Source organism: Suncus etruscus, chromosome 17 (assembly GCF_024139225.1).
Source record: "Suncus etruscus isolate mSunEtr1 chromosome 17, mSunEtr1.pri.cur, whole genome shotgun sequence".
NCBI classification, from domain to species: domain Eukaryota; kingdom Metazoa; phylum Chordata; class Mammalia; order Eulipotyphla; family Soricidae; genus Suncus; species Suncus etruscus.
The window spans coordinates 47,321,105-47,333,163 of record NC_064864.1 but is presented as its reverse complement, the minus strand read 5'-3'; the positions used below and the strand labels follow the sequence as shown (position 1 = coordinate 47,333,163).

General features: G+C 48.8%; 2 protein-coding genes across 2 annotated transcripts in view; one reads left to right on the top strand and one right to left on the bottom strand.

Moving 5' to 3' along the window:
- ATP5MK (ATP synthase membrane subunit k) overlaps positions 1 to 12,059 on the top strand; it is a 259,560-nt gene that overhangs the window by 205,606 nt on the left and 41,895 nt on the right. The gene's annotated exons all lie outside the window — the stretch shown is intronic.
- LOC125994851 (protein RRP5 homolog) overlaps positions 1 to 12,059 on the bottom strand; it is a 45,839-nt gene that overhangs the window by 680 nt on the left and 33,100 nt on the right. The window contains exons 23-35 of the mRNA XM_049764379.1: positions 10,357 to 10,446; positions 10,107 to 10,209; positions 9,658 to 9,835; positions 7,758 to 7,814; positions 7,104 to 7,226; positions 5,285 to 5,425; positions 4,745 to 4,967; positions 3,355 to 3,468; positions 2,692 to 2,841; positions 2,329 to 2,573; positions 1,461 to 1,629; positions 925 to 1,078; positions 558 to 723 (exon numbers count right to left, since the gene is read on the bottom strand). Coding sequence (XP_049620336.1) covers positions 558 to 723; positions 925 to 1,078; positions 1,461 to 1,629; positions 2,329 to 2,573; positions 2,692 to 2,841; positions 3,355 to 3,468; positions 4,745 to 4,967; positions 5,285 to 5,425; positions 7,104 to 7,226; positions 7,758 to 7,814; positions 9,658 to 9,835; positions 10,107 to 10,209; positions 10,357 to 10,446 — 1,913 coding nt within the window. The remainder of the gene's footprint in view (positions 1 to 557; positions 724 to 924; positions 1,079 to 1,460; positions 1,630 to 2,328; positions 2,574 to 2,691; positions 2,842 to 3,354; positions 3,469 to 4,744; positions 4,968 to 5,284; positions 5,426 to 7,103; positions 7,227 to 7,757; positions 7,815 to 9,657; positions 9,836 to 10,106; positions 10,210 to 10,356; positions 10,447 to 12,059) is intronic.

Here is a 12,059-nt window from a genome sequence, read left to right as displayed (position 1 = left end):
TGGTGAGGCCCACACCTGAGCACCGCCTGAGTGGACCACAGAATAAAAATTAAAATGGAAACAGCAGAACACATCATGTTCCTGGGTGGAGAGATGCTAACATACTCCCCAGTGGCCATCCAGATCCCAAACCCAAGAGGTTCGAGGAGAGTCAGGACAGTTCCAGGATGGGGCATAGGCTTAGGGAGCACCCAGGACAAAAACCTTGTCTGAAGCTATGTCGGCCCAGGCCCTCCTCCCTCCAGTGTGTGAGGACTGGGGGACACCTGGGAGATGAGTGATTGTTTTCTATGATGAGCACCAGACACCGGTTTCATCACCTCGACAGAAAGACCTCAAGCCCAGACCACGGCTCCCCAATAGAGAATAGAAGCCGGTCCCAAGGCAGAAAGGGAAGTTAGGAAAGTAGATGGCAGGAACCTGGGGTCAAGTCCAAGCACATTTTCAAGGGAAGAGAAAGGGGGCGAAATGTGAATTTAGAGAGAGGGATAGGAGGAAGGCCAAAGACCCAGCCCTCTGAACCCAGAAACTGGGCCCCAGTGGGTATGCCCACTTACCGGACTTCCTTCTGGCTACTGTGCTTAATGGTCATGTCAATATAGACCGACCAGACATCTGTGCGCTTTGGGTACATGCTCAGCGTGTTCTCGAACATGGCCTTGGCCCGCTCGGGATCTCCCAGCTGGAACTCAAGCTGAGCGAACTTGACAATCACATCCACATCTACAGGGAGAGGATAGATGCTCAGACATGATAAGCAGAGGGATGTCCCCCCACACCCATGCCACTCGGGCATGCCATGAAGAGATGATGACTGAAGAAAGGGCTCTGTCTCCCTCAAGACACTGCCCCTCACAGGAGAGAAAATCCCCAATCCAGGCCCAGACGGCACTGAGGGGGCGGGAGGTAGGCAGCGGCACTCACGGTCCTTGGCAGGCAGGCACTCGAGCGCCCGCTGCATGGTGCGATGGCTGGCGTCAGCCTGGCCCCTCCGCAGCAGGAAGCCACCATACTGGATCCAGACAGCTTTCTCCTGCCGGAAACGCTTCAGCATCCGATTGTACAGGTCACCGGCTTCCTGAATGTCAGGAGGCAAGGGAGAGTTATTCAGAGAAGGGATGGGATAGGTGGGCAGCTCATTAGAAACTAGGCTGAGACCTTCATGCAGGGCAGGTGCATGACCTGATGAGCTGGCCATGGAGTCTGCTCAAAGGACTAAGCACAGGCTCTGCATGCAGGATCCTAAGTTTCATCTCAGCAACTGAGCACTGTGAGATGGATTCAACTCTTCATGCACCCCCAATAAGCACATGAGAGGAAAAATGGGGTTCTCAGCTGAGTATGCCCAGGGGTCTGAAGGGCCTTCACTTTCCCCACTTCTTCCAGGAATCCCAGGCAGAGGTACAGAAATGGCTCCTTCCCTGGGGTTAATGAGAGAGCTGGGTCTGGGCGCAGCCCACCTGGAATTTCTCAGACTTGGTGTAGATGTCGGCCAAGTGGAAGAAGACCTTGAGAGGCTCGTTGTACTGCACAGCACGCTCAAACACCTTTGTCAGGGCCTCCGGGGAGCCATACATGTTCTCCAGGTTCAGCAGAGCCACCCACACATTCAGCTTCTCCTGCTCCTCCCTGGGGAACACTGGCACTTGAGAGCCGGGATGGCTCCTAGCACCCACACCTTGGCCCCCACCCCCAGTGCAGTTCACAGGCAGGAGAAACCAGGGCACCACTGGCCAAAGCAGAAAGCCCATCCCAGAAAGAAAATCCCCTGAACGCCCAGGTCCCAGCTGGAAGTAGCTACCTGCACTCTGACTCCTCACTAGACCAAGAGCTATTCGAAGGTTCCCTCCCTTGCCACAAACCCTCAGAGTGCCTCTCCCTGTCTGGGAAACAACTATGAGCCCTTAGAGAGCTTCTCCCTGCCTGGGGACTGCCACGAGCCCTCAGAGCGCCTTTCTCCGAGTGGGAAATGGCCACAGCAGCTGCACTCCAGCCTGTTCTCTCTCACTCCCAGCAGCTCTTATTTAAGGTGATCACTCTGCAATGTGACCCTCAGCTACTTCAGTGAAGAGAAACAAAGACGAGGCTCTGGAAACACTCAATGGGCTGGAGCACAGGCTCTGGATGGTGGGGAGCAGCCCCCAGGCACTAAGCATTGCTGGATGTGGCCCCAGGACCTCTAATGTCTATACATATGATATGTGTGTGCACATAAACATGAGCAGATACAGACCTGAACCCTGGGAGCCCATGGGCCCTGAAGCAGCGGTCATGCCTTAAGGGGCCCCAGCTACTGCCCTCCCGGGAGAAGACCTCCTTAGCTGAGACCTGAAGGAGATGGTCTTGAGTGCCCTCTCGGCCACAGCCCGGGCCTTTTCGATCTCCGTGGCCTGCAGGTGGAAGGCCATGTACTGCACCCACAGGATGGAGCTGTTCGGGGAGCTGAGCACGAGGCGGTCAAAATCGTCCGCGGACTCAGGCTGCCGGCCCGGATCCATCAGCGCCTCTTCAAGGCGTGCCAGGTCCTTCTCTGCCTGCCGCTTCTCCAGCACCCGCTCCTTTTTGCTCTTCTTCTGCAAGGAGAAGGAGAGTGAGGCACTGACTTCTCCATGGGGACCTCCACTCCATTCCTATCCCCTAGAAGCAACTCCCAGAGCACTGAAGCATCCCCACAAAAACATGTCCCCACACCATGGTCTTCTGCGACTGCGTGTCCTCCTCACTGTCTGAGCTCTCTGCTCGGGGCGGCAAAGCTGGGGTCAGTGAGTCCAGCCCCACGTCCCACATGAAGCCAGTAGACAGCTGCAGCCGGGGAACCTCCGCAGGCCTGGCTGACTTCTCCTGCAGAGATCAAAGGCATATGAGGGAAACTGGACTTGCTAAGCAAGTCCCCTGCTAGCCCACAGGGCCTTTCACCAGGGCCAGACCTGTAACAGACACAAGTTTCTACATGAGTTGTGTCACAGTTACAGGCACAAGCTTCTACACAAGCAAGATTCAAAACCCTGTGCACAAACATACACAAACACACACTCTATCTCAAAACACAATCATGTATAGAGGCAACAAACACATAAAGACACATTGACACATAAATGCTCACAAATACATGCAATACATATGCACTCACTCACTCACTCAGTCACACCCAGTGCTCAATAGTGATGTCTGGGGCACATACTCAGGAAGGCTTATCTTTCCCCTACTTCCTTATTTTGCCTTCTCCAGGCAAAATGTGAGATTCCTGTGCTCAAGGACAGCAGAAGAAGAAGCAGGCCCAACCCAGCAGATAGATCAGTGGCCTCCACGGCCCTCTTGTCCCTCACCTCCCTCCTGTTCCCCCATTCTCCTCACCTTGGACAATGTGCTCCTCTCGCCTACCTCGTCGTGGCCCTCCCGGTAGTAAACTTCCACCCCACTGTCCTCTTCCTCGGACATGGAGGCTTTCTTCTGCTTCGTCTCCACTTCCTGAGAAGGTGGGAACCAGTGACTGAGTGACTGGCTGTAGGTGGCTTTGGTTTGGGAGCCAAACCCAGCAGTGCTAGGACTATATGGTTCTGGGTGTTGAACCCAGGGTCCCCGCAAGAACATCTAGTGCTTTGCTAGGTGAAATTCTCTCTCTGCCTTCCCCCATTGTTGTTGGGTTTCTGGTTTGTTTTCTGGGCCTCAGACTGTGGTCCTCAGGGGTGACTCCTGCCTATGCATTCATGGATCACTCCTGGTGGGCTCAGGTGACCTTATGGAATGCTGAGGATCAAACCCTGGGAAACTGCGTGCAAGACAAGCACCCTACTTGCTATAGTATCACTCTAGCCCCTTAATCCTGCATTTCGGGGGCCCGGAGAGATAGCACAACGACGTTTGCCTTGCAAGCAGCCAATCCAGAACCAAAGGTGGTTGGTTCGAATCCCGGTGTCCCATATGGTCCCCTGTGCCTGCCAGGAGCTATTTCTGAGCAGACAGCCAGGAGTAACCCCTGAGCACCGCCGGGTGTGGCCCAAAAAAACAAAACAAAAAAACAAACAAACAAAAAATATCCTGCATTTTGGGATTTAGAGATTTACTTTATATTAACTTCATTAATTTTAATCACAAACCAAAACATCCCCTTTTGTGCAGAACATCAGAACCTCAGATGGCTGGTTCCCTGCTACACTTGCCAGGAACCTCCATGGGGGGGGGGGTAGCTTTCCTCATACTTATGTCCTCACAAGAATTCTGTTCAAGATTCATTTAGTTAAAAATAAACACTAGAGGGGCCGGAGAGATAGCATAAAGCCAAGGCGTTTGTCTTGCATGCAGAAGGTCAGTGGTTCGAATCCCAGCATTCCATATGGTGCCCTGAGCCTGCCAGGAGCGATTTCTGAGCAAAGAGCCAGGAGTAACCCCTGAGTGCTCCCGGGTGTGACCCAAAAACCAAGTAAATAAATAAACAAACAAACAAATACTAGAACCAGAATAAAAACATAGCAGGTAGGGCAGGCACTGGTCTTATGCAATAGACCTGGGTTTGTTCTCCGGCATCCCCTTATAGTGCCCTGAGCACAGAGCCAAGTAGGCACCAATGGGTGAGGTCCCCAAACCAAAAAAATTAAAAGTACAACATTAGTATTGAGCTTTTCCTAAGTGCCCACTCCTAGAAGCCTGCAGGATATGATAACCAGTACCCACAAGATTAAGTGTTAATTATTTCCCTTAATTAATATCAGGCTGCTGCCCTGGCCCTGCCCTCCAAGGAATGCACCTGCTGCCTCATGGGGTCCAGGCACCACCGCTTCTTCTCCCGCTGCACCTTCTGCTCCTGCAGCTTTTTCCGTTTCCGAGTTTTCTGCTTCTTGTCTCTTCCCTTTTGCTCCGTCTCCGGTGCCTTGGGAAGGGGCAGGTCTGGGGTGGCAGGGAACACGTCGGGCTTCCCAGTGTCATGGGGGAGGAAGGACAGTCCCACTAGGTCCTTCTGGTGGTTCAGGCTAGGTAGGTAGAGAAGGGGTTAGTGAAGCAGCAGCCAACCTTCAAAAGGGGCAGTACAGGCACCTGGCCTAGAACCACTCAGTTCAGAACAGTCAGCCATCTTGGCAGCTTAGCAGTTGGGAAGGTTCCTCAACATCACCCCCAAACAGATGAAAAGCCTCCACACCTGCTGTTAGGAGCTGAGGGAGAAGCACCAGCCAAATGGGTCTTTGTTTACCTAAACCTGGTGTTCTCCCAACCTAAGCTGTTCTGTTTGTCCATCCACTGTTACCAGCATTCCAAGGAAGGGGGCAATGAGGGCAAGACCACCACTAACCTTAGGATCCTGACCGTAAGCAGCTTCCCTTCTGGAAGGTATTGGTTGTAAAGTTCTGCATTGGACGGGCTGTACTGGGAGGCATGTGGGTGCTGGGAGATGTGTGGGTGCTGCGCCAAACCAACCACAGAGGGCCCAAGGCTGATAGGAGAGAGACAAGAGTCCTTAGGCCATTCAAACAACAGCCCTGATGAAGTCCAGTGCTGCCACCTGCTCAGGGACCACAACTATTGCAAGGACCTAAGGCAGCCATGAGCTCCTCAAAAGAGTAGAGGGCTTGGCAAACTGGAAAAACTGATGGAAAGTGATTAGGATGTGACCGAAAGATGTCTTTCAGCTCACTCCGGACCAAGAAAATATATAAATCATAAACTACTAGAAGGACATAAGAAAACATTTATGCCCCCCCCGGGGGGGGGCAGAGCAGCAAGACAGCAAGTAATACACTTCCCTTGTACACAGCCACTGGGATTCAATCCGTAGAATCCACACGATGCCCCCAAACACTGCCTGGTAATTCCTGAGTGCAGAGTCAGAATTAATCCCTTAGCATCAGACTGTGGGTTTTCCCTTTTGGTATGACAAAAACAAACAAACAAAAAAAAAAGAAATGGTGGCTGGGAAATGGCTCAAAGGACATGTGTTAGGCCAAAAGCTTGATCCTCAGCCATGCATGAACCCCCAAATACCACTGGATCCAAACAGCACAGCACTGTGCAGCCACAGCATTTAATTGGGCCTCCAAGCTGGAACAAATGGCCAAGAATTACACACACACACACACACACACACACACACACACACACACACACACAGACACACACACACACACACACACACACACACACACACACACACACACACACACACACACACACACACACACACGAAGAAGTGACAGCAGAGAAGGCTGTACTACCTTGTGGTTTTGAATACTAGGTGATTTCACTACATGCTGTATCATTTGTCCAAAACACCAAATTAAAATAATTAGAAATGACTTTAAAAAAAATTTTTTTTTTTTTGGTTTTTGAGTCACAAGCGCTCAGGGGTTATTCCTGGCTCTGCTCTCAGAAATCACTCCTAGCAGGGCAAGAAGGACCATATGGGATGCCAAGAACGAAACCACCATTTGTCCTGAATTGGCTGTGTGCAAGGCAAACGTCCTATCACTGTGCTATCCAGTGCTATCTCTCCAGTCCAACTTAACATATTTTTTTTTCAACTTAAAATATTTTAAGTCAAAGAAATCTTGGGATTTGGTCCAGAGAGGTAGTAGATCAGGTAAGGTGTGTGCCTTGCAAGCAGCTGACCTATTATCCCACATGGTCCCCAGAATTCACCAGGAATGATCCCTGAGTGCAGAAAAAGGAATAAGCTCTGAGGATCATCAGGTATTTTTTTTTAAATAGTAATATATACGGGGCCAAACTGATCATATAGAGGGCAAGGTACCTATCTAGCACCAGCCAACCTGGATTCACTCTCCAGCACTCATATGGTCACCCTGAGCAGAGAACCAGGAGTGATCGATCCTTGAGCACTGCCAGGTGAGGTCCCCCAAACAAAACAAAACTCAACCAATAATATATAAAAGAAATCTGAAATCTTGGGATTTGTTTTTGGCTTTTTTTTTTGGGGGGGGGGGGGCACACCTAGTTTTGCTCAGGGTATGTGATTTGTAGTATGTGGTGCCAGAGTTTGAACTGGGGTTGGCCACATGGTGAGTTAATTAGGCTTGTACCACCTCTCATCACTCAAAGGCTGGCTGTGGGATGCTGAGAGGCAATCAGTAGAAGTGGTTTGGCACCTCACTCACCTCAGGAGTACGCCCTCTGGCTGCACGGCCTTCACATAGCCCCTCAGAAGCTGCCCTTTCTGAAGGGCATGAATGGAGTTGATCTCAGGATCTGTTATTTTGCTTTTGGTCTCTGGGTTTGTCCTATAGGAATAAAAAGGTTACAAATACATACCCTTGATCCCTTTCCGATTCTCACTCCTGGTTCACCACAATAATCCCATCAAAGTCCAAGCCTGCTCTCTCTGGAGACTGTCTACTCTCAGGGTCAACGGTCAGCAGGGTCATCAGTCACTGTGACCATAGACCATACACCAGACCTCAGAAATGTCACTCTAACCGTGGCACAAGCTGATCACCAGCCAAACCACCTCATTGAACACTCGGCCCTATTTTAAAACCCCAGAGAAAAGGCCTCTCCCCTCATCAGGGTCACCTCCTCACATCCCCTTAATGTCCACATGTCGATGTCTGCATCTGTCCTTGAGAAAATAAGGCCAAGCAGAAAACTTCTAGAAATCTTAATATCCTCAGCTTTCCAGACAAAAATGGGTGAGGGTACAAAGCAGACAGAGAAATAAAGGGAACAAAGGTTCCTTCCGTCAGACACATGGAGCCTCTCTTTAGCCAGGTGCCTCCTCTCCCATTCTCCTCTTGACACAACCCATTCGCCACCTGGACAATCGCAGAGACAACGTCAATTCAGGGCCCTCTGTGGACAGGACGTAACATCTGGAAGAGAATGAATGAGAGAAGGAAAGGCCCACATTTTAGCATCTCAAGAGAAAATGAACACCACAGTTTCTGTCACACAGAGAGAGGGAATATGAGTTGGGAACATGAGTTAGACGTTTCTTTATTCTGTTGAAGACCTGCCCAGGAGCTCTGGGCACATTTTTGAACCTCAGTTTCTGGTCTGTCGAGTGAAAATAACACTACCTATCCTTCTTACTTGAGAAAGAAAGTAAGAAAGGAGAAAACTTTCTGGAAGGTACAAAGTCATTAAAATTTAGTTTCATCTAAAACAGCAACAAGTGGCCCAAAGCTGCCTTCGAAAGATCACAGCAATGACATGGTTAAGTTTCCCCATGTCAAGCCTCTGCTATTCTGACAGTCAAGGAACTATTCCAGAGAGAAGGGGCCTCAGAGGACCAGCTTTATCTGGCAGATAAAGGAATTACTACTGAATGTTACACTCAGGTATGGCTTCAATAAAACACACTGAAAACTAATGTTTTGCTCAGAGGTACATCTGCCTTTTGAATCACTCCCAAGGTATAGTAGAAACAACAGTAATCCTAACTTGACTCTGGGCATTCTTGAGGGGCCAGGTAGGTTCACACTACTCAGCTTTGCTAAGGGACTAAGATTTGGGGACACCTGAGATGGGGGCTAGGGGAACCATTGTCCATGCCTTCCTCGGCTCCCTCATTCCAGAACTCTTAAGCTTATGAGCTGTAAGTTCCCTCCTCAATATGGCAAATTTAGCTACCAAAAAAATTTACCACCTCAGGCAGGCAGGTTCATTTTTGTGTACCTGAGAAAGCTTATAAATAAAAACTTCCTCCAGTGGCAAAAGCTCATTCCATCATTTAGCTAAAAACTGAGGCTATATAGCTCTGAGGAGGGGAACAAGGTTTGCCCATATCTGAGACTGAGCTCTGGCTCCAAAAAACCAAGGATGAACATAGAGGCCAGGGACGTGGCTAAAGCAGCAGAGCAGGAAGCTAGCTGAGTGCAGGAGCCTGAGAACCATCCCTGGCACTACATGGCCCCAGAACTACCAGTGGTGGCCTTGGAACCTCTGACCACTGCCATCTCTAGCTCCCACAACAACAGAGAAAAAATGCAATTCCATTAAAACTTTAAGACAACTGCTTTGGCATAAAAATGAGCAATAGACAAGCAAAACACAGAGAAAGTGCACAGAGCAAGTATACACAACAACTAAAGATGACAATGTAAACAGGAAACTAATGGTTCATTCAATAACTTAAGACAGAAAATGAACTACTGGTGTTCACAGGGATGTATAATAGTCATACTGTTCATGAGGAATAAGTCAGTCCTCTGGGAGAGCAATTAGAAAAAACTGTACTACTGTTTGTCACATTGCTTTTATTCTTAGGAACTTGTTTCTCAGTATACCTACATGAGCATCAAACCATAAGGGCACAGATGTTCACATCAGCATTATAATCCACCAGCAGAGAATTGTTTATAAAGCAACATAGGGGGCAATAAAACACTGAAAGCAAATATTTAAAATAAGAGAAAAGGGCATCAGAACAATAGTATAGCCTCTTTGCCTTGTACCTGGCCAAACCAGATTCAACCCCAGCATTCCACATGATCCCCCAAACCTACCAGGAGTAATTCTGTGTGCAGAGCCAGGAGAAACTCCTGATCTCTATTGGGTGTGACCCACAAAACCTCCCGTCCCCCACAAAACAGAAATAAAACATAAAACGCCATAATGTATGGACAGAGGGTAGCATTTGGGGTAGACCTTTTGACACAAAATTTTAGCTTTATAATTTTTGAACAACTAGACAGAGATGAGCTTGGGGCCTACCTGACAACCTGTTGGGGGGTGAAGTCTTCCAGAGGTGTCTCAGAGTAGGCATCACTCACATGGAAGATGCTGACATTTCCCATCCTCCCAAAGGGGAAGGAGATGGTCAGCCCTTCCTTGGGCGTAACCTTTGCTACCCGGCCCATGGCCACTTCCCCTTCCTCCAGCTTGTGAGGACCTGGGAACAAAAGGAAAGGTTCAGGGGAAACAGCCAGGAAGACTGGCCAACTATAGGCTATCGTATGGCTCAGAGTCAGAGCAGACTGTACTAGATGACCAAACCAAGCTCTCAGGGTTGTAGTGGGGACAAGAGCCATGTAGGACAAGTACAAGTCAATAATGAAGGACAGAGGCAACCACACTAGGCTCTCTGGAAACTCCAGCCTCCAAGAGACCCCTCAGTCAGGCAGGTGTAGCACGCCCTAGCCTATGTTCCCACCTCACCCCACCTATGAGAGAAAGACACAAGAAGGCTCTGGATGAGTCAGGGCCAACCACAGTGGCCTTCAGGGCTTCGCCAATCCGGAACTTCTTATCTGGATGTTTCAGGACCTGGAGGGAGAAGAACATTGCTCTAATGATGGGAGAAAGTTCCCTCCCTTCCCAAAACCAAAGCATGAGGTGGCATCACAATATTCCCAAACCAATTCCACCATTCCCTGTGCCCACCATGCAACCATGGTTCCCCAGCAAACTGACCTTGAAGTTAAGAGAAGCGAGCAGCAAGGGAATTCTCCCCCGGATGTCTGGCATAATATCTACTTCCAGCCACTTCTTAACCATGTTTAACTAGGAACAAAAGAGGAAGCTGGAATGAAGCAGATAAGCATCTCCTCTTTCCCTTCTAAAAATCACAGGACTGGAAAATGCCCCAATTACAGGGTTGAATGGGCCCTAATCCTATAGTTCCATATGCCAGGAACCCTGCTATCACTCTTTACCCCTTGCCCCTGCCTAATCTCCAAACTCATCAACTCTGAGTCTAATCTGGGGCACAGTCCCCAGGGTAAGGATGAAGACTCAGATGTCCTCCTGCCTGAGACCAAACCAGGAATGACTGGAGTTACCTCCAAGCATAACTATGCCCAGGATAGCTGGCATTTGGGGCAATATTATTCCTAAATCAAATTCAAATTTATGCATCACCCCACCACCCCGCCCTCACCAATTTTTAAGACAATTTGAGATATCCATCAATAGCAAACACATGCATGGTATTGCTGCAGGGAAGACAGGCCCCAGTTCTCTAGTGAATTCCAGCTCACAAACAAAGGCCCAAGGGCTGTGAATGACTAAGGAAGTGAGCAAGGATAGCTGGGGAACCTAATAGAATGGATAGGTGATGAGGAAACTTATCTATGCAGTGTTGAAGAGTTCTGGGCTGTTGTGTATGTAAATATTTTATGGGATTATTTACATACACAACACTGGGCAATAGAACAGAAGGCATTCCCAGTGCAAGAAAAGCAAAAAAGGAGGTTTTTGGGTGACTGGCACATGAGTGCATGAAGTCAGATCCAAAGAGCCTTACTGTGTCTGGGGTTCATGAACTTCCTCAGACAATTTGTAACTAAGGGGATTGAATAGCAGAGACTTGAACAGATACTGCAGAAGTAGCATGAGGTAGCAAAGAGCCACCCCAAAAGTTCTGTAAAGTCTCACTTTTGTGGGGTGATCCCACTAGAACTGCTCGTCCTGAATCTTAACACTAATCTGGGAGGGGCCAGCAGCAGATTCAGAAAAATGGTGGTTTGAATCCCGGCATCCCATATGGTCCCCCAAGCCTGCCAGGAGTAATTGATGCCGGGTGTGGCCCTAATAGCCACAAAAAATATAAAACTGAATACTGCATTCTGAATCTTGTTCTATTATTTTTCTTCCCATTTGTACCTTTTTTGTGTGTTTTGGCATTGCTCAGGAGTTACTCCTGACTCTATGCTCATAATTCACTCCTGGCAGGCTCGGGAGACCATATATCCGGGATGCCAGGATTCAAACCAGAGTCTGTCCTGTCTTGGCCACATGCAAGGCAAATACTTTACTGCTATGCTATCGCTCTGGCCCATTTGTAGCTATTTTCCATTAATCTACAAATAAGCTGATTGTTGCCAACTGTTTTTGTGAACATGCATTTAGCTCCTTTTTCAACCAAAATTTTTCTAAATCATTTCCACAAACCAGCACTGATACAAAATCAGAATTAAGCCTCAGGGGCTGCCCTTTTTCTTTCCTCTGAAAGGATAGACTCTGATTGCACGACTCATCTTTTTCTTTTCTTTATGTTTTTTTTTGGTTTTTGGGTCACACCCGGCTCAGGCATTACTCCTGGCTCTGCGCTTAGAAATTGCTCCTGATTGGTGATGGGAATGTTGCACTGGTGAAGGGGGGTGTTCTTTACGTTA